This window comes from Emydura macquarii, unplaced genomic scaffold, assembly GCF_026122565.2.
Source record: "Emydura macquarii macquarii isolate MOO-44397 ecotype Brisbane River unplaced genomic scaffold, CSIRO-AGI_Emac_v2 contig_2422, whole genome shotgun sequence".
Classification (NCBI taxonomy): Eukaryota; Metazoa; Chordata; order Testudines; family Chelidae; genus Emydura; species Emydura macquarii.
In genome coordinates this window covers 18,594,820-18,617,368 of record NW_027132559.1, presented here as the reverse complement: position 1 = coordinate 18,617,368, position 22,549 = coordinate 18,594,820, and the positions used below count along the sequence as shown (strand labels likewise).

General features: G+C 39.7%; 1 protein-coding gene across 2 annotated transcripts in view; it reads right to left on the bottom strand.

The window, feature by feature from the left end:
- Positions 1-22,315, bottom strand: part of GSDME (gasdermin E) — a 28,495-nt gene extending 6,180 nt beyond the window's left edge. Inside the window, exons 1-6 of one of the 2 annotated variants that reach the window (XM_067561656.1) lie at positions 22,162-22,315; positions 17,132-17,362; positions 15,311-15,503; positions 6,308-6,479; positions 4,837-4,957; positions 560-748 (exon numbers count right to left, since the gene is read on the bottom strand). In XM_067561656.1, the coding sequence (XP_067417757.1) occupies positions 560-748; positions 4,837-4,957; positions 6,308-6,479; positions 15,311-15,503; positions 17,132-17,342 (886 nt within the window). In that variant the 5' untranslated portion in view covers positions 17,343-17,362; positions 22,162-22,315. Of the gene's footprint in view, positions 1-559; positions 749-4,836; positions 4,958-6,307; positions 6,480-15,310; positions 15,504-17,131; positions 17,363-21,805; positions 21,826-22,161 lie in introns of those variants that run through there. The other variant, XM_067561657.1, reaches the window with a different exon arrangement.
- Between the last annotated feature and the right edge of the window lie 234 nt (positions 22,316-22,549).

Here is a 22,549-nt window from a genome sequence, read left to right as displayed (position 1 = left end):
CCACTTAAAATCAATTTACCAACATGTAATTCACACTGCCATTTACCTCACATTTGAGTTTTGCCCTAATGTTCAACTCTGATTTTTTTTTTTTCAGGTTTCTCCAAACTCAAAGAGGTTCAGGAAGAAAAAACAGCTTTGTATTTTCGGAGATGTCAAATAACCTTCCCTGAGAAGCTTTACTAAGAGAATGTTTTCACATCATGTGTCAAATATTCTCAATGAGCATTTTTAATGCCAACATAAATCATTGTTAATCTTGTGCAGTTTAGCAGGGATATAATAAAACTGATATAAAAACAAAACTGTATAAGGTTTATTATTATAACAAAGGATAACAATATGTTCCTAAGAGATATATAACTTAGTCCAACTCCCTTTATACAATTATTCCAGAAGTACAGTATCTTCTTAATTTTTCTAAGTGATCACCAAGGACTTTTGCTAGTAGCTATTTAAACAAGACTGAATAACTTTTATGTACCATTTTGCAAGAATACCTCCTATTTTCTTGCTTAAATATCTGTAGTGTAATCAAATAAAGCATTTCTGGAAATACCTTGTTTCAATACACATAAGGAAGTATCGCTGGGAATGATGTTTCTATCTCCAGAGTGCCTCTCATTATCCACAGCGTCTGGCTGATATAAAAAGGAAGAGTCTCTAAATGGTAATGAACATGGATAAGATGACCCTTCTGTGTTTTCTCTTTCAAAACCTCCTTCTTGCTCATCTAGCAGACAGAATTCTGTAATTAGAAACACAAGCGAATAAATAAATAAAACCACGAGTGCAGAGAAGCAAATATTAATCATACTACTTTCAATGTAGATGCTAGCCCTCCTAAGCATGTGTGTTTCTACATATCTGATTTTTTTGTAGATGGAAAAAAATGGTTAGCAGTCACTGTCTACATGAATTTACTGAACATTATATGTTGTTGGATGATCTGAACGGTGCTGTACACAGATCTGCCTTGATGTAAATGGAAACAGATATTAACTACAGAATTTCAAACAAGCTTTTATGGATTAATTTAATAATCTGTTTAGCAAATACCAAGAAAAAAGCAATCTGCTAAATTAGAACAGCAATGCTTCTTGTGGATACTAAAATCTTACATACTGTAAATGAGAAAAGGATCTATATATTTCTCACATTTTCTATAAGCTACTAGATGTTATATATCATGGCCCAGATCACCCCTTCCTGCAGGAAACCCATGTGGAAAAAGCTACAAGTCAGAAAAACTCCATGAGCGTCCCTCAGAGCATTTCCCTGGTCACTTTATCAATGGGTTGCCTGGCTCTTAGAACAGGCTGCAGGTTCATTCCCAAGCCCCATAGATCAGTGGGAGGACAGGTCCATGCCAAGTCAGTAGCAGCATGGCTCCCACAGTCGCACTACTGGAGTCTTCTCCCGGACATTGATGCTTCCAAGACTACTTTTCAAGGGAGACACCCACTGTGGAGGAGACGCCATGGGAAAGGAAACAGCCTCCGGCTGCATTAGCTTTTCTGTCTAGTCTCTCTGACAGGATGATGTGACGGGATGATGTGCATCGCTCTATCCCACCCAATGTGGGGCTGCCACCTCCCTTCCGCCAGCCTACCCAGCCCCTGCCCCCCCATGTAGATTCCCTATTCCATAGAGAGCCCTATGTGAGGTACTGGAAAGGGGGAGGGAATAGTGCCACAGAAGGGACTGATCCACCCTTCTGTGAAGGAGAGGGGAGATTTGTGTACTGAGGATCTCTTCTTTACTAAATTCATAGGGCATCATTTGGCTCATCATGCATACGGCTATCGGTGGTAACAGACTTCTAACTACCCAACAATGTCCAGTACTTCACAAACAGTAACACCACCCTGTGAGTTAGGCAAATTGCATTTTACAGATGGGGAAACTGAGGCAGAGATTACCGACACATAGGGAGTCACTGTTGGAGCCAGGATTAAAGTGTAGAAGTTTGTAACTTCCAGACCTGTGCTCAGACCACTGGACCATGCCCAAAAGAATAATACATGTGAAGTAATCCCTGTACATTATTATTACAAAATGTAATGGCCCAAACAGAAGAGCTTGAACCATATGCTATACATGGCATTCTGTAGCAAATAATGGGAAGCAAATAATGCAATAGACAAAAAAAAAAGGAAGTCAGTTTTAAAGTAACATGTGACAAAGAAAGAAAGAGAGGAAAGCCCAACAGCAAAGAGGCATTTCAAAGGAAAAGAAATCTCTGCTACAGAAAGAGGAAAAAAGCAGTCTTTCAGAAAGCTACTATAACGAGTAAAACGACTAAAAGAGGAAAGCAAGTTAGAGAGGAAAAGAAAGATTAACACAAATAAAAGCATTTCTCAGAATGATGAGACCCAGCAAGGGCAGCAGCCAAGACATTACTGACTAAGGTGTACAGTCTTGTCTCAGTGTGCTTGTGTTACTTCCATTACTGTTTACGAGATTTATGCATGCACACTGAAGGTAGAAGACATCACTAATAAACTAACTGTCCTTTAGAGGGGAATGAGACCAATGACTCAAATACATACACAGCATCATGTGAAAATAAGTGAGGCAATCACAACTGTCAAAATCCCATAACAGATTTGGATTCAAAAGCAAATACAAGGCTATGAAAGTTTGTATTGCTACTATTGTCCATTATTTTTATAGCACATTATGTCTGCATGACCCTTTATAGAGGGGGGGAAAGGAGGGGAGGATTGAAAAGTCAAAATATCTTAATGCCATTATATAAAATCAATGGTGCACTCTCTCCTAGAACACAGTGATCAGTTCTTGTCACCTTATCTCAAACTTGCTGGTAGAAATAAGAGAGATCCAAAGATGAGCAATGCAAATGATGAGAAGCAGAGAGACTACCCTGAGAGGAGACCCTGAAAAGATCAGGAGTGTTTAGTTTGGAGAGATGATGATGATGAGATAGAAAACAATGAAATATACAAAGCAAATCAGCCAGGTGCTATTTTATCTTCTCTCAAAACACAAGAACAAGGGGACATAAAGAAATTAAAAGGCAAAAAAAATTAAATTCTTTCAAAGGGACTGTTTTTCCATGCAGTGCATGATTAACCTGTGGAACACAGACACACAACAAAATCGCTGTGGTAAAGGGTTTATTGCAGGATTCAGAAAAGGATCAGACATTTTTATAGCTAAGACCCTTCTCAGTCATGTTAGAGAGGATATATATGTATGGGTTATGAACTCTCATGCCTTAGGGTACAAACCAACCACTAATTGTCAGGAGTGAGGGAAAAAAACAAAACAAAACTCCTGTGCAGGTTATTCCATAATTGTCCATTATGAGGATCCTTCCGTCTCCCTCTGAAGCAGCTGGTACTGGCCCTGTCAGAGGCAGGACACTGGACTAGATAGTCCTCTGGTTTCACCCAGTATGGCAATTCTTCTATTTCTAACCAGACATTTATTCCTGCTCAAAGACCTTACAATCTAATGCGCTCTTATGCTTGCTGAAGAGTACTTTACTCTTCAATTAGTCCCACTGGTTTCCCTTCCCGCGGAAGAGAAGGGAGGGATGATAGTTACAACAAATTAAAAAAAAACAAAAAAACCACTAGACATGTTTTGTTTATGAGGTCCAACAAATAAAGACAACATGAGACATATGTGGTTTGTGAAGACTGAAAGACTAGATAATTGAAATGAAAACAGGGTCAGGCAGCAGTGAAGAAAGACCACATGAAAATACGGATCAATAAATGCATGCATGCACTAGCCAGCTGACGGGACACAGGACATTCCCAGGGACAGATTCCCAGCTACTGACTTTTACTAAATAATATTTTAATATACATCCTTAGCCTCATGTCTTCTTAATACCCGATTCAGCAAGCAGTGTAGTTAACTTGAAAGTATAGTCCAATTCTGAAAAGCGACTGTAAAATGCACGCCCTTAGGGGAATTTTCCTGTTCATCAGGTCTCAGTGACTTCAGGTCAAATACATTTTGTTTACAAATAAAACAAAATAAAAAAATATTACTGCCAGCCCTACAATTTCATCAGGAGATTCAAAAGTCAGTCTAGATTCCTGACGGCCATCATCACCTGTAACAGGCCCAAATGAGATGCATTGTAGGTTTTCATCTCAATTGCACCTTAACAACATCTACAGTTCATCTCGGGTGCACTTTAACTTTTCTAACAGCCTGCCCTGCACACTCAACCTGCCTTCTTTCCTTCTTGCACATTATCCTCTGTAACCTCACTTGGGTCTGGGATGACTCGTGGTGATGCAGAAGAAAGAGCCCAGACGGAGTGTCCAGAACAGGGAATTACAAAAATCCCAACGAACCAAATCACAATCCCCAAACCCTACCCCAATGCATTTTTACTTGTAATCTGAGCAAATCTGACCTAAAGTAACCAAGAGACAAAACACTTTTCTTACAGTCACTTTTCTGAGCAAATCTACGTTCATTTGAAAATGTAAGAAACTCAGGCAAGTTCAGGAACTACCAGCCTCACGCTATTTCTTCATCATTTCTTCTAATTAAATGTTGTTCAGACAGACAATACACTGACTGTATCATATTCTGGATCTGATTGACTATTGCGCAGCAACGTATGTAGTTATTTAAACTAGTGAAACCTGAGTGTGAAGAGGCTATAAACCACTAAAATGGTAGCAATTTACACCCATTTTGCACTGGTGTAAACAACTGCGCAAGATGCAGGGCAGTGAAGAAGCTGGTGCTGTGAGCCTGCATGTGAATGAAAGGTAGCTCTTTTCCATATCATAGCTACATGCAAAAAATAATAATAATAATAATAATGGGCATAATACTTACCAAACTGACCATCACGCTTTATATACAGTTCAATTACACCATAGGCTATAGCGGTGGGAGCAGGAATCTCTAAGACCACATTAGAATCCTTCCTCACATTCCCATTTTCACTCACTGAAACCTGAGGGACATATTCATCCACTGTTTATTTGATTCAACTACAGAGTAGCTGGCACACGAAATGAAATTCAAGGCAACAATAAAAAATTAGATTAGGAAAAGAATTAGCTCAGTTCTCCGCTGAGCCCGAGTTGAGAGCACATGTGAGATTTGGAGTCTGTGAACATTTATGCCAGCAAAGCAATCTGTGCCTGAGCTCTGCTCTGTGGCAGCTGACTGTCAGGGAGACAACAACAGCTTCTCAGCCTCCCAGCCCTGGCGTGAAGGGGGGGGAGCCTTTCAGTTATGCTGCTGGCATAAGATTCCCTTAGGAACATGACACCAGCAGAAAATTGGTCCTCACTTTGCCATGCTGCTGCTCTGCCCTGCCCTCCCATCCTGACACCTCTCCTGCTCATCCCCTTCCCCCTTTACAACCAGGCAGCACAGCAGCTGGTAGAAAGGTCAGCAGAGCAACCTCTGCCAGCTTTATGCCAGTGGAGGCTCCTCCTACAGTGAGGATTCATCCGTAGTTCTATAAACATGAGCTGGCGTATACTTTTATCCTGATGATTTTGTCTCAGTTTGTTAGGCAGTTATTTCAGAAGCACCTGAAGGAAACTGTCAAACAACTAGGATCCTCGCACTCTGTGGAGCTGGGTGATACCGCAAACATGGTTTCTGAACAGTCACTTGAATTTTTAAACAACTGGCTTCAGCTGTGCTTATGCCTCTTTAATGTGTGGCTTTTTTTTAACATTTGTGAGATCTTATGTTATGCACATGAATATTCACAGAAACTGAATCACATGTCAAAAGTATTCAGGGAAACCAGGTTCTAGACTCACACCAGAAGAGCTTGCACACTCATACAAGTAGGGAACTCTACTGATCAGTCACAATTAAACAATGTATCACGTGCTTATGAAGAACTATTTGCAACTGATAGACTTTAGAAATATTGACAAAAAATTACCAAATACTTTAAAATAATGAATACATTTGAAGAAACTGATCTGTTTTCAGAAAATCCATATAGAGAAAAAGGGCTAAATTAATTGTTCATTGCCAGTTATGTGCTTAGCTCTAGCAGTTAGAGAAGGAAAAAATCTATTAGATTAATTATTAAATCAACGGCAGGATATGATCAGTTATAATATGATTTATCCAAAATCAGACGGGAAAAAACAACAGTGCAAATTTTTTCAATTATTGTTTTGTAATATCCTGAGGTATGGAAGGAATCTAATGATGTTGAAGAAATATTTATGTTTTTGTTGGATTTATTTTGACCAAGATGTTTGTAGAGATTCCATAACTGGGAGAGCAGGGAGTGTTCTGCAAGCTGCATGTGTTTTTGTTTTTGTATTACCTTTACCACTTTTGTACTGAATCCCACCACGGTACCAAATTTTTCTTCTGTCTGAATATGTTCAGATATCAAACACTTCTGAGTTGTTACTATCTTTTCTGTCAAGATACATAGCACTTCATGTTTTCTTCCTAGCACTTGTTGCAGTAAATTATTGTTTAGATTTATTGTTCTGAAATAAAAACACAGAGAGAGAGAGAGAGAGAATTAACAGCATAAACACTGCAGCTGAGAAAACAACATTCTTTTTAATTGTACGCCCGGCAATCTTTGTAAGAAGGTTTTATTGTAAAGTATAAATGGTTTCAGTATGAGTATCCTCCTCAAATTATTATGTTCTCTTTTGTCATCTGGTAGCAGCAAGACTGTAATTATCTGTATAAAACAATTTAAATCCCACCATATTCAGTGAATTCTTGGGTCATCATTTCCAGCAAAAATGTCAGCTGAGGCAATTATTTATTTATTTTTATTTGCTTAAATAAAAGCCAAAAAAATTAAGACAAATTGAAGACTCCTGTGTGATTTGAAAACAAACAAACTGATATTCCAAACAAAGGCAGATCCTCAGCTGGTGGGTCAATTGTCATGGACTTCAATGGAGCTATGATAAGTTACACTAGCTGAGCCTCATGCTGACTAACATGCAAAGCCCCACTGGCGTCATTGAATCACATACTGCAGTCCTTATTTTGGAATTAGCTATGGAGTACCAATAAAAGAATAGTTATTTGTGATCCATACAATGGCATACCCTAAGGGAGTGAGACAGACGTCTTAGTCTACTAGTCAATAATTGCAAATTACACACAAAAAACGACTTTAAAAGAAATGTATTAAAGTTGCACAGACAGGCACTCAAATGTTAGGAAATACCAGAATTAATTTGCCTTCCCAACCTCCCAGTCCTAGCCTTCCCACCCAACTAGACCCAGCGCCCCTAATCCCTCCAGTTTCAACAAACTCCTTCTCCCAATCTACTCCTTTTCCTTCCCATGGTCTGTTTTTTAGTCCCCTCTGCATTTGAATCAGACAGCTTCCTCCTCCACGCCACCTGGGTGGCGGCAGTGGTGAGGTATCATTGAAAGCACAGGAGAGACAGGCTCTCTGTTCCAGTATCCGGCGCCACCCTGGCCCAGAGCAGCCATGAAAGAGGAAGTTCAGCTTTGCATCTGTAGTTCTGGGCTGAACCATGCTCCATCACTCTTTGGGGATGGGGCACGCACAGTCTGGTCAACACTAGTAGCTGCGAGAGGCTCAAGCATACTCAGTGAGAACAGAAAATACCCATCTGAGGTTCCTAAAAGAGGTGTCATACCTTCTATTAAAAAAGACAGCTTGAGCAAGATAGCAATCTTTTAATCTTCTAGCTATCCTTGAAAGGATTAAATAACCTGTCTTCTCCATTCTACTGTAAATGGGGTATTCAGAGTGGTTAAACTATAATTCCCAGAAAATACAATACAAAGACATATTCTGCCTCAGATTCATTTAAATCAAGATATCTCTAGATTTTTTAATTTAAAAAGTTTAGATACCCCCGCTTCTGGAGCGTCAAAAGTTATACAGACTGCACAATGTCAGATGGAAGTCAGCTTGGTTCTTCATTTTCTTTAAAACAAACAAACAAACGAACAAAAAGAACAAAACCTTCAGACAATTTTTGATCTGTGTTATATTTAGAAACCTCTACCTGCTTCTATGAAAGCACAGTCATTCAGAAGGAGCTGTCTAAAAAAACCTAACAATTAATTGTGCGGATGAGGAAAAACATATCAAAGTAATGTAATAATCATTATAACAATACACACAAACATTCCTGAGATTTTTTTTGTGCGTGTGTGGCAAAGCCTAGTTTTATATCTGAAAGATAAGGCTTTTTGGGTTAAGTAAAAATCCTAGAACTTTCAAATGATCACAAACACCGCTGTTCTTGGAAACTCACACTGATATGCAAAACTGAACCTACTGAGCAGCACAGTAATTAACCGAGATTATACTTTCCATGTTATTATATGCTATAATTAAATCTTTATGCAGTGTCCAAAGGTGTGCTAGGCATCTTAAAGATATTCAGCAGGATGGGTCCCTACTCCAAAGAACTTGCAACAGACAACATAAGGACCAACAGGGCTGGGAAAAACTGGGATGCAGCACATTTTCCCCATGCTCTCTTGTGTTCATTCCACCTATTCTGTACCTGTTTTAGGTGGTTACAAACTCACCAACTCTATTTTATCCAGTTATAGGAAAATAAAAGAGAATGTCAAAATATACGACCAGATTAATTTAATATCTGAAATAATACTAACTCAAGAAGCACTTCAAAACCTGCTTAAATTTTGTTAAAAATAATGGTCAAAACATCCTGCAGAATTCAGTTTCATCCGTTTCAATGGAGTTATTCCAGAAATGAATGTGGCCTAAACCCTCTTGCGCCCTGGACTCTGAAGTACAGCTAACCAAGTAAGAGTCTTATATCAAAGCTGAAGCCTCATACTTTCAGGTCCCAATTCCCACTGACTTCAACAGGACATGCACTAAATGAATACGGTTCCCATACATTAGAGGCCTTCCTCCTGTCCCCTCTAACTTTAATGTGAACAGGACTGTAAAAACATATACATATAATAGCAATGATTAATCTTGAAATAAGTCTCTTAAGGACGACACAGTAACTGTTTTCCCACAGAGACACACCACCCAGTTTATTTTCAAACGGATAGAACAGGAACATCCTAGCCCCCAATCCTGCATTGTGATCTGCATGGGCAGATTGCTGAAGTCACTGGGACGCAGCTGACCGCTCACATGAATTACAGTGCAGGGTTGCTAGAACACTGTGCTATTTTGGATTAAAGAAATAGAAATCTAAATCAAACATTTAATGCATCTCACCAGATGAAGTAAATGAATAGATATCTTATCTTAATTATCTTCAGAAATAGTCTTCAAGGACACAACATAACAAGGCAAAGGTTCAGCAATGAAAGCCAGGTTTTATGTATCAAGGGGCAGTGTCTATCATGTATCAGAGAATTCCAATGACTAAGACACCTAAGTACAAGGCTAAGGTAGAACTATGAGCATAGATATCATGAGATGCAGGAAGGGCTAGATAAATGACTGAGGATGCATACAAATGAAGTTGCAGTTTTTATTTCACAAATCATATTTTAATACTCTTATTTATGGTATGCCACATATCACTCTTCTAATCTCTTTCACATTCTATTTTACATGCATTATCATTCATCTGGGTTAACTTCCTATTACTCTATTGCATTCCTCTCAAACTCTTTAAAGGTGATTTGAAATCCTTTACAAAGGAAACATAAAACATCTTTGAGATGCTGGTACTTCAAATCACAGATACAACACATATACAGAATTCAAAGTAAACATAAATTAAAAGATTAAGTGAAAGTTTTTATAACTCAGTGATGTTCTATGGCAATGAGTTCCATGGTTCAATTCTGCTTTATATAATAAAAATTTCCTTTATCAATTTTAAACTTACTTGGCCTGATCCTGGCCCCAATAAAATCCAACAGCAAAACTCTGACTTACAATGGGAGTAGGATCATGCCCACTGTCTTTTTTGATTTTATCAGATGGTCTCCTCTTCTTGCATGATAAGAAGGGGTAAGAATAGGAGTCCTGAGTACTCTCTCTCCTGCAGAAGAGAGGCATCAAGGAGACAGGGAGAAGCCTATAGAAGGAAGGAGCACAGCAGGCAGCTACAAACTGCCCAGCATCGGGCACCACAGCAACTCCCTAGCAATTAAAGGATCACAAGTCTAAAGAAACAAATGTAGAACTACCAGCTGAGTGGCCTCCTCACCATGCAATGCCCCCTGCGCTCAGAGTTTCCCCAGCAGGGCTAGGACCACTCTTCCATCCAATCCTATCTAGATTTTCCAGAGCAACAGAAAGGCCCAATCCTGCAATCTCTTTATGCAGTGTACTCAACTACTGGCTGGGAGCGCTGAACGCAGCGGGATTGCAATGTTGGGCCTTTAGTCTGGACAACATCTTACCTTCTAGCTGAACGCAGCGGGATTGCAATGTTGGGCCTTTAGTCTGGACAACATCTTACCTTCTAGCCCCCATATCTCCACTCCCCATTTTAAAATCACCCACACTACTGAAGAGCTGTTTTCACATGTGAACAAAATATAACTCATTCTCTGAGCTATACTAATCACAAATGGATGCTAGCTAGCCCCCAAAAGTAACGTAATACGACAATGTTATAAAACACCTCTCTGACCTACTCAACAGAAATGTGCTAGTCAATTCAATCTTCTCCACCTCGCTTATAAAACACAATAGCCTATTTCTTCTATCCAAATACTGCCTACTGCCTTCCAATACCAACTCTTGCAACATTTTATTCCTTCTCAGAACAAAAGTCTGTAGACTGGTCTCAAACAGCAGAGAACGCCAGTCTAATCCGCTGTCACATTCCACCAAACACTTTTCCATATTATTTCTTTTATTAATCCATTTAAAATACCCATTTTCTGACTGATTTCTTACAGTCACACTAGACCACAATACCTACTATAATCTCCTTAAATACAGTATTTCACAGTTCCTCTACAGAGACACCAGGCAATTACTCTATGCCACATTCTGACTGGTGACATTTTATGAGTTTACATAAGACATGTAATACTACAGACTGAAATCTACATTGAAAAGATAACTGGCATGGGTATCTCACCAGACTCAAAATATTTCAAAAGTGCTCAAAAATGTGTTAAGAGCTTTAAAGAACAAATACAAAGACACGGCTCCTGCCTTGATGAGATTACAAATTAACTTCATGCATTATTTGACAAGTGACGGGAACAGACAAAGGGAAGGGATGAGGGAGGCAGGACAAGATTAACAACAATAAACTCTCACCATTACTCAGTTTAGGCATATGTACATTTTATTGATTCAATATATATCATCTGGCTAATTAACTCACTGCATAAGAAATAACCATGTGAATTTTAAGGTAGAATATACCAGGACATACTTCAGTATGGTCCGATTCTACTCAATATCTTCATCTTCAGTATAATAGCATAGAGTGTACACGTATAAAGTTTGTGAACAATACCAAGCTGGGTGGGGTTGCAAATTCTTTGGCGGAGAGGATTAAAATTCAAAATGATTTGGAAAAAACTGTATAAATTGTCTGAAGTAAAACATGATGACATCCAATAAGGACAAATGCAAAGTACTCCACTTAAGAAAGAACAAGCAATTGTACATACACAAAATGGGAAATGACTGCCTAGAAAGGAGTACTGCAGAAAGGGATCTGGGGGTCATTGTGGATTACAAGATAAATATGAGTCCACATCGTCACACTGTTGCCAAAAAAGCAAACATCATTCTGGGATGTATGAGTAGGAGTGTTGTAAGCAAGACACGAGAAGTAATTCTTCTACTCTATTCCACACTAATTAGGCCTCAACTGGAGTTGTGTGTCCAGTTCTGGGCATCACATTTGAGGAAAGATGTGGACAAATTGGAGAAAGTGCAGAGGTGAGCAACAAAAATGATTAAAGGTCTAGAAAACATGACCTGTGAGGAATGATTGAAAAAACTGGGTTTGTTTAGTCTGGAGAGGAGAACACTGAGGGAGGACATGATAACAGTTTTCAAGTACATAAAAAGTTATGAGCAGGGTGAAAACTTGTTCTCGGTAATCTCTGAGATTAGGACAAGAAGCAATGGGATTAAATTGCAGCATAGGATCTTTAGGTTAGACATTAGAAAAAACTTCCTAGCTAGCAGGGTAGTTAAGCACTGGAACAAATTGCCTAGGGAGGTTGTGGAATCTCTGTCATGGGTGGTTTTTAAGAGCAGGTTAGACAGAACACCTGACAGGAACGGTCTAGCTATTACTTAGTCCTGCCTTGAGTGCAGGGGACTGGACTAGATGACCTATTGAGGTCCCTACCAGTCCTACACCTCTATGATAATATAAAACAAAACACCACAACAATTAGGCCTGAGCTTATTTTCTAACAAATTGATTGTATAGTATTTGAGCCTCATTTATTCACTCTAAGCAGCTGCAAGACACTGAATTACTGCATTTTGCAAATTAGCAACTTAGTTCAGCAAACACAGCAAAAAAGAGCAAGGATGATATATCGCAAAATGTGCTTTGTTCATATATTTGACAAGAGTGTTTTAATTTTAATTACTTTTGATACTTCATATTATTTTAACAGATGTTGTGTGGCGTATTTTGTAAAAGTAATGAAATTTTAGTTATGCGAGACCTGACAGCACACCATTCAGCTGTTACATTTTTGCTAAAGAGGGGATACACCATTGGGTTTTGTATTTTAATTACGAGCTTTACTAGGGTTCTGCTGTAGAAGGTACATGTAAGTGGAGGGAGGCTGATTTTATTACATGTGGCACAGTATCACATTCTGAATGTTGAGAACAAAATTACTTCTTTTAAGAATTATCTTACTGGCTTTTGATTTTTTACTTTATTTATTTAAACTTTTGAATTACATCACAATTCAAGTATTGTGAAACAAGCACTGCATTTGTTGCAAGGAAACAATTAGGATATACTTAAAAATGAGGAACAAAACTACAGATCAAGCAAATCTGGATAATGGTCATTTAATTAGGCAAAATCAAATAAACAACCCCTTGATAACATATTGCTTAAAATCAAACCCTCAGTTTCAAGGCCATTAGTGTTTCTTAATGTTATCACATAATACTCTGAGCAAGATGATAGATAGATATGGGGGGGAAAGGGGGTGAATTGTGGCACATCATGAAACAACTAAGACACAAATACAGGAAATTTCCATTTTAAAGAACTGCCTCAACCTCAGCACGGTAAATTCTAAGGGCCACACTGCTTATGACCAAAGGCACACAAAAATTGGAAATTATTCTTGTTCTGTAATCTCCCAGCTCCTACTGAAGCTAGGACTAGTTGGAATATCGGCAATATATTTTGTATCATAAGCGTTAATAAGTTGTGAAGTGTCATTTCTGGAGAAAATGAACCAGATGCTTGGGTGTGATGCAGGTATGTTGTGATGGCATACTTCCAGCGCAAAATCTGCATAAACAATCCAGTCAGACTCATATATGGAGCATATTACCTTCAGAAAATTAAGGGCCTCACTAAGTGGTTTCTGAGTCTAACAGACTCGTGTCTTCCCACACCTCAGAAGCCAATATTTTTTTTTTTACTAATTTAGGTCTTATATTAATTTAATACACTACATTTACAAACATGATGATGCATATCTATGTGATCTTAATTTTCATTTTAGATATTCCCAGATCGGTGTATGCTTTATGACCATTCCAAGTGGAATAAAGATAATGCTTGTAAATGCAGTTTAATTACAGTGAAGATTGTGAGCCCACAGATATTGGATTAACTTCAATGAATTTCCATTTGCTATGGGAGAGTTGCCTGTTCTAATGAAGCAGCTAACTAGCGATACAAAATTCAAACACTTTAACTCATCTTTTCCAGGGGATACATTTTTTGCCTTTAATGTAAGGCATGATCTAGTGCAGTGGTTCTTAACCTTTCCAAACTACTGTACCCCTGAAGCCTGAGTCCCACCCCCACGGGGCTGAGGCATGTAACTTAGTTTCATGGCGCCCCTGTGGCTCCAGGTAATTGCCTTTCTTGCCACCCCCAATACCAGCTCTGCACTTGCGACCCCTCTAAACCCCCAGGTTGAGAAACACTGACTAGTGTAACACTGTCCTGATGACTACTCTAAACCTAGAATGAAATTATTTTTCTTTATACTATATATAATCTCCTTTTTGAATCATGGCACACACATTTACCATGATATTTATGTTTTTAATCAGGAGATTTACTAAGAAAGTAACAAGGTGCCTTTCAACAGAACAAGTTTGATGGCTGTTTGTAAAGGCTCATGACAAGAACAGCAGGCAATTGTTACTGTGAGAAATTGATTACTTTTGGAACATCTGTTTAATGGAAATTTACATGGCATTGGACAACTATCATGCAGCTAGTGAAAAAACTAATTCTTGCATCTCATTTCTACACCTGCCACCCCTCATTATCTTCATCAGAGTATTAGTAAGGGTTGTTAAAAGTACGTTGCATTGAATCTGATAGATTAAGGGCTTGATCCTGCCATATGCCGAGTACCCTCAACTCCTATATGATTCATGCCCCAATCCTACAAGAAAGTGCACAAAAGACTCCAACTGAAGTCAGCTGGGTTGCTTGAAGGAGTCTGTTATTGTAGGATTAGGCCCTTATATGGGATTTAGGGGCACAAAGCGATTGGCAGGAGGTGTTTGGTACCTTATAGAACAGAGCCCTTGGCTGTGGAAGTCTATTTTTCTCAGGTTATAACAGATTATCGGCATTAGTGATAGGTAAGTGCTGTAAAATATTTATGATTATTAATTTAATTTTTAAATGAGCAAAAATATCAATATAAATTTCTCTTTTGTATTTCACTCCTGTTAAATGTGTGCAGTCAAGTTTTGCTGGTGTGAACACTTTCAGAGAATGGATTTTAAACCTTGCTTACTAGAATACTGGGTATGTAAAGTTTGGTGCCCATAAACATTTGCATTAGAAACCTGGTAAAGAAAAACCTCAAATGTTCTAGCTTGTAAACAACCAATATACATTAAAAGCAAGGTATTCTTACTGGAGCCATCAAAACTTGCACAACACAAATCCAAGAAGCTGCCTGATTCTATTCCAAATCATCAGTGTCCCCTTTTCCTCTCCCACTGGTCATTACCCCCACTGGTTACAACTAGACCAAACTCAGGCTCCAATCCGGCATCAAGAACCAAACAAGCAGATCCCTGCATCCACACAGAGGATATGACCCAAAATTCAACATGTTAATTCAGTATAAAAATAAGCCACTTGAAGGTATTTTTAAAATGTTCCATATTCCTTTTTAAACTTTACACAAATGCTGAAATTAAAACTCATACCTTCCCTTGATGTCTTTCATAAGCTGCTGCAAGTCAGCTTCCTGCTTTCTTAGATGCCCAAATGAAGACTGGCTTTCTACAAAGCCTTTTCCTCCAGCACCCAGGTTGATCTTTCCAAACGAAGTTTCAATACTTCCTCTGACAAAGTCTTCAAACTTCCCCTCATATTTTACAAAGTCAGACTCAACAACAACTTGAAAAACGACAAAAAAAAAAAAAGACTAATTCAGACTTGAAAACAATAGATTCTGAAACAGTAGCAGGATGTGATTAAAAACAGAAGCTTGAGAAAAATATGAACAGGTAAATAAAGTCACACTGAAAAGTTAACTGGCCTATAGCCCTTTCTTTTGTTTGTTCCATCTTTTCCCCAATTTGCTATACTGTTTTTCATTTTGGCCTTTTAAGGAAATGTATGATGATTACAGTACTGAGTTCAAATCCTATGAGAGGTTTATAAAAATACCATATAGATTTTTTCCCTGCCATTATAAAATTAATATACAGCTGAATTACCTATGTTTTCAGTTTTTTATTTTCCATTATCTTGGTTTGTCTCATCATGGGCCTGATCCAAAGCCCACTGAAGCAAATGGAAAGGCTCCTAGTGATTTAAATGGATTTAGAATCATAACACACTCTAGGCACAGAACTCAAAATTGGGAACTGTTACATGCCAGTTATAACATGGATCAGTCTTCACTCCAGATTACTTGTTTATATCGAACAGTCACTTCTGTCTAGAGATACTGGCCTTGTCCATGCTATTACTTTTTCCAATGTTGGTTTAGTAGGGGTGCAAATCAATGGAGGGAGCAACGAGGGGAAACATGAATAGACAGGGAGCAGGCATTTTTACCACTCTATGCAGGAGGAGACAACATGAGGATAAAAATGCCGGAGCCCTGTTTACGCAAGCACTTCCATAGTTGCTACCACCAGAAGATTTTCACTGGTGCACATTAGCATAAACCATTATAACCAAGATCAAAATCAGGTCCAGAGTGCTTCGCTTGCTGGTCACCGGTTCAAATCTAGGGTCAGTCAGCAGTAACCAAATGTCTACAGTTCTGGTAGAGGCACCAAGAAATAGGCAGGCAGGCAGACTGAGCTCTTCCCTATATTCAACTAGAGTTGGACTTTCCAAATCAGGGTTGATAAATATTGGTGGGAGTCTATGGGAAAGCTGGCATTTCTGCTACCTGCGCTATTTCCTTTTTGGGGATCAGTATAAAACCTTCTTCTCCATGGCAGCTAATTAAGCTGAAACAAACAATATATTCAAAAAAAATGTATGAAAAGTTCAGTCAGCCCTCAAGACTGATTTGCCTCAAATTCATCATTTTCCCCAGGACTTGAGGATTGTGAGAAGCATCTCACATCACCTGTGGAGGGGCAAGGGACAACTGCTGAGCATATCACAGTGCACTCTGACCCAGAGGGCACTACGTTTGCACAGTATTATCACACACTGGAGCCTAACAGCTACTCTGAAAGAGGACTTCAGAATATCAAGCCATAAAATGATACAATTTAATAACACCGTCATTTGGAGTCTCCAGCATTCAATCACGCTACTCTCACTGGACAAGACATTTTACTTTTTAAACTAACATTTTATTAGTATTGTTATTAGCTAAATGACACATCAAGTACAGAAAAGATCAAGCCATCTCATTTCTAAAAGTGCTGAATATTTCAGAGCCAAAAGAAATCCTGCAGTAACATGTTATAAGAACCTTCTTTAATAACTGTTAGAACAGATTGTACTTTGCATTTTTCTTATTTACTGTAGTAAAGTACATACAAGTACAGTATTACCTGGTTTTATAGGTTTGTCTTCAGTAAGCACATCACTCAGTGTGACTGTCAAGAAATGGTACTTTGGTTTCTGCCAGCACCAGAATTTTTTCTTTTTTGTTAATAAGCTTTGAAGCTGTAATTTGTCAGAGTCATTCAAACGGGATACAGGGATCAAATCACCCCCACAGTCAGTTTCTCTCACAAAATTCTTTGTTGCTTTTGCAAACATCTTGTGGAATCATTTAGTATCTGAAAGAACAAATCCCCTTTAAAAATACAATTGGAAAGTATCAATGCTTAGGGTTCCCCTTTAAAGAAGCTTAGGGTTTTAGAGAGTTAACCTAGGAATTTCAGTATTAATCTCTCTTCTCATTTATGGGACTCTCTCTACCCAAATCAGTATATTTCACTAAAAAAAAATTTAAAACTGAAACTAACCAACCATACAGAGGAAACAGTGAAAATTACTATACATAAAGTAGAGTCAAATGCAAAAAGTTGTTAAACTGAGGAAAATATTTTTTTTCCAATCTGTTTTTGTACTCCTGTGTGTTACTTGTACCAACAGTTAAGTGAAATATTTTCAGAATGAAATATGATCTTTAACTTGACAGTTTTCTTTTAAATCCCACAGATAAGCCTGAAGAGTTCAAGGTGAAATGTAAAATGTCTTCTTTTTCTTTGAAGCTGCATATTCTCACTTTCTTCATTAATTATCTGTTCTGTTCCACACAGATACTAGATTTATTAATTAGAGATGCAGACAAGGATTGGGGAGGACAGACTTCAAACAAAGGACAAACAATACAGTAAGCATTGGTGAATATTGACTGAAAAGAGACAGAAGAAAAATACAGGGGGCTGGGCATAGAGCTCATGTTTCATTTTCAATTGAGGGGCAGAAGAAAATATTTTTACAGATAGAAACTTGCCCTTCTGTTAACTCTCCCGAAACTCCATTTCAGATAATACTTCACACAATGTTAACCGACTGATGTTCAGGTATTTTCTCATGAGACCCCTGTGGCCTATTCTTGATTCTACATCTAAGCAAGGTTAGCAAAGGATATTTCCTGACTACACAAAAAAGGGAAGGAATTTTAACAATGTTATAAAGTCAAAGACACACAACTTTTTACCTAAAGGTCTCTCAGCACTTTCATTATAAGTTACTATTGCAATGTACTTGAGATACAGTCCAACACCCAATGGGAATACTTCCACTGACTTCAGGTGGCTGAAGGATCAGTTCTTTACAAGAATCGGTCCAAATTTAATGCTCTCTCAAACTTCCCCTCTCACCCCCCGTTTTAGGCTCAATGAACATTAAAAAATGGCATGCATATGTAGAAGTATGGGACACATTTTCAAAACATCTTAAAAAGACAGTTGTTCAGCTCCATTTGGAAGGAAAGAACCTCCACAACAAAAAGACAGGGTTTTCCCCATGCACTTCCACTATGGTGAAGCTGACTTCTAGAACTAACCTGACAAATTATTTGTAGTGGAGGAGGAATACCAGAGAAATTCTCACTCCCTGATAAAGTATCTGTTCCCTGTTTCTAAAACTCATCCCCAAGGAACATATTCTTCTTCTCCACTCTATCAGTAAAGACAAAAATTCCTGTAGTTTGCATAGCTTTTTGCTCATTATGCTGAAATGGGGTAAATCAGGTCTGCCTGGGCAGACCCTTCTGCATATGAAGAGGTCCACTGACTTCAAGGAGGCTAATGCAGAAAGGAGGTCCACTACCCACACAGATACAATTGCAGAAATGGGTCTTTAAAAAATGACCCATCATTTACTTTGATCTACAGCAGTCTCATCTTCTAGGAATTTCAGAAGTCTCTAGATAAACCTGAATCTCAATGGAAGAATCTATAACAACTTTCTGTTGAGATTAGTTTCTGCTGTATGAAGGAACTATCTTGCTTTTTCACTTCAAAGAAATATCATTGTATCTTTGAACTTAACTCCTTAGAAGCCAACTAATCTTACATATCATCTTCACAGACCTCCATTCAGATAGAATTGTTTCAAAGGGACACGTCTAGTCTCAGTGGTAAAACAGTGTTGTACCTGGGTTTCCTAAAAAAATTCAGGTGGGGAAGGCAGTTGGGAGGGAAGAGAGAGAGGCAGAGAGAGAGAGAGAGAGAGAGAGAGCTTAAGTGTTGAGAGGACATTGCCTTTGAATTTTCTTGCTTTGGAGCTTTATCTTAGACCAGGACTTGGATTGTTAGAACTAGAGGGAAAGCTATTCCCCTCGTCTAAATGAAACAAATTATTGTAGCCTGACCAAAGAAACCAGCAGAGAAGAGGAGGGGTGTTTTGCTTGCTTAACTGGAAACTTCACCTAAGTCTTTAAAATGACTTTGCATGTGGGATGGAGAGGGGACAGCATTTCATAAGAACATCAATAAAAGATGCAGAGGAAAAACACGTCAACTATACTCACGTTTCCCCATGATGAAAACCTCATTATTCTTTGGACAGAAATTGTCTTTTTCTTCTGCATTTGTGCAGTGCCTATCACAATGGGGTTCTGGTGCATGACTGGGGCTCAGAGGTGCCACAATAGTACAAATAAATAAACCAAGCTAGTGAAATAAACATCTCACGGTGCTTCATAATATCTGTATACATTTACTGCCACCCCATAGTTATAGATTTAGGAACCTTACCCCAGTAATCGATATTTAGGAATATTCATTCTACAGGAACATTTTACAAGGGGCAAAGAGGGTTGTGAAAATTAGTACATTTTATTCTGGGCAGCAAAACAGGAAGTTTCATGCAGTTACCCAGTATTTCCCACTCTTCCATATATTAAAATGTAATTTAAAAAAAAATCAGTTTTGACCAAAGGACAAAATTGTCCAAATCCTTGGGCAGTACATGGAAGAAGGCTGATTTGGAAGATGAGAGCAATACCACAGAATGTTAGCACACAGATTACAAATTCAAGTTGTAAGTAAATACTTTACAGGACTTACGGACCAAACAAGTCTGAACAGCAGCTTGACAGTTGAAAGAACTGTGACTTTATATGCAGTGAAGAAACTGCAGCAGAGGAGATACCCTTTGAATTCTAATGGGGCCTGAGTATATAATGAATTACAGTGAGAGACATGTAAAGAGAGTAGGTAGCAACAAGTAGCATGTAAATTTTATTACCTTTTGGCTATTGTCAGTATATCTTACGTTGCTCAGGGGCGTGAACCCCGCCGAGCAACATAAATTACACCGACAGAAGCGCCTGCATGGACAGCACTATGCTGGTGGGAGCCTAATTAAACCACCCCCAATGGTAGCTATGTTGACAGGAAAGCTCTTTCCCATCAGCATAGAGTGGCTACACAGGAGATCTTACTGTGGCGCAGCTGCATCCGTACAGCTATGCTGCTGTAAACTCTCTAGTGTAGACATGGCCTTCTATAGTAAAATTTGAAACTTATTTTCATCACCTTATTTTTCTGGATAACTTAAATTAAAAAAAAAAAATCATAAAAACAAATCCCCAACGGTTAGTGTAGGAATTATTTTGGGGGAAGTTCTATTGCCAGTGTTCTACAGGTCAGCCTAGATTACCACAATGGTCCCTTCAGGCCTTGGAAAAAAATTAAGCAGTTAAATGCAGTCCTAAAAGAAGTTAATTTCCAGCCCTCCTCCCTGCAATCACTGGAAACACATACACATTATTTTGGACTGAAAAGATTATTGTTTCCAATCCTGGTGAACTACAGCCTTTGCCTCTAAGGGCTTGTCTACAAAGTTGTACTGCTTTCACTATAACAGTATAATTAAAGCAGTAAAAAACCCCTAGCATGGACATAGTTACACTGGCATAAAAGAACTTATGCCAGTATAAAAGAACTTTATGGGCAGAGGAATAAGTGGTATCAGGCATCTCTATAACTATTTCAGTTAAAAAAAAACACACCCCTAAACCACAAGCTATATGTAGGCCTTAGGGTTTGTCTGCACATCGGATTGCAGTGGTTTCATCCTTGCGTGTCGTAGGTGCTGACTTTTGGTTTTACTGGGGGGTGCCCTAACCTGTCCCCTGAGGTCCTGCCCCAATGAGGCCCCACCCCTATGGCATGCTCTGCCCCTTCCCCTAGACTCCCTCCCCTGAGCACCTCCTCCTTTCTGCCCGTCCTACTTAAGGGCCAGATGTGTGTGTTTGGGGTGGGGATGCTCTTTTCAGCAGATTAATACACTTATTTCATATTCTAGTTATTGAATGTGTGTCTACCATTGGTATCTTAACAAATTAATAATTATTAAAATACTAATGAACTACATATTTTATCATGAATTAAAGTGAAGTCTAGTAAGGGCATTCCATGAGTAAGTGCTCCAATGTTTGGATTGCAAACACTGCACAGGAATCTTAGTCTAAGAACTATTTTCAGCCTTTTAAAAAGATTGTGGAACTTTTTTGTAGTCTATGGTTTTATAACTTTGTTTTTCTTAAAAAATTGGCACTAAGGTTGCTGAGCCAGCTATGGCCTTTGGGGAAATTAGTTGATCGGAGCACGCCAAAAGCTAATCACCCAGGGGTGCAGAGCACTCATAGTTTTTTTTCGGGGGGGGGTGCCTTAGACACCCCCCCAGTACCCATGGAGCTGGTGCCCAAAACTAACTGGATGGGTTTAAACCCAGCCCGACACAAGCCAGTTGGCAATCACCCGTAAGAGCGTCCAGACACGAAGTCGCACCGATTTCACACTAACGAACGCCCTGCCCTGTTCCAAGCAGCGCCGCCTGCGCTGGAGACAGACACCCACCGAGAGAGGGGGCGGGGCGGGGCGCAGCGCGTCGCGTGCCAAGCTTAGCTCACAGCAGCACGCGCGGACCCGCCGCCAAACAAAGGGGGAGGGCGCGTGCCCTGGAGCGGGCACAGAGGGCGCTGGGGGAGGCTTTGCAGCGCCTTCGGAGGACGCGGAGCAGCGTCTCGTCTCCCTTCCCCTCCCCGGGGGTCGGCATCTCTGGCTCCTGCCACTGCGCCATCCCGGCCCGCCGCGGCGCGCCCGGCTGTACTCACCGCCACGCCCGCGGCTCACCCCGCCGCAGCTGCTCTGCCCGGCCGTAGCCGGGGGACTGACTGAGTGATGCTGCTGCCTGTCACGGCCCCGCGCTCTCTCCAGCCCATTCATTGGCTGTGCCGCCCGCGCACCGCCCAACACAGCTTCACTGGTGAGCTGAGTGTGCCGGGCCTCGGCCGAGGGGGCTGGAAAAAAGGCGTGACTGGACTGCGGGGGGGAGGTGTGTTATCAGCTACCTGCATCCACACCTGGATCCGGCCGCCGGGGGAGATAGACAGTAGCACGCTGTGCGGCAGGGAGGGGAAGAAGGGTGGGTAGGGGATCCTCCTGCCTGGGGTTGGGTCAAAACGATCAGCTGAAAGTGGAGGGGAAACAGGCTAAACAGCC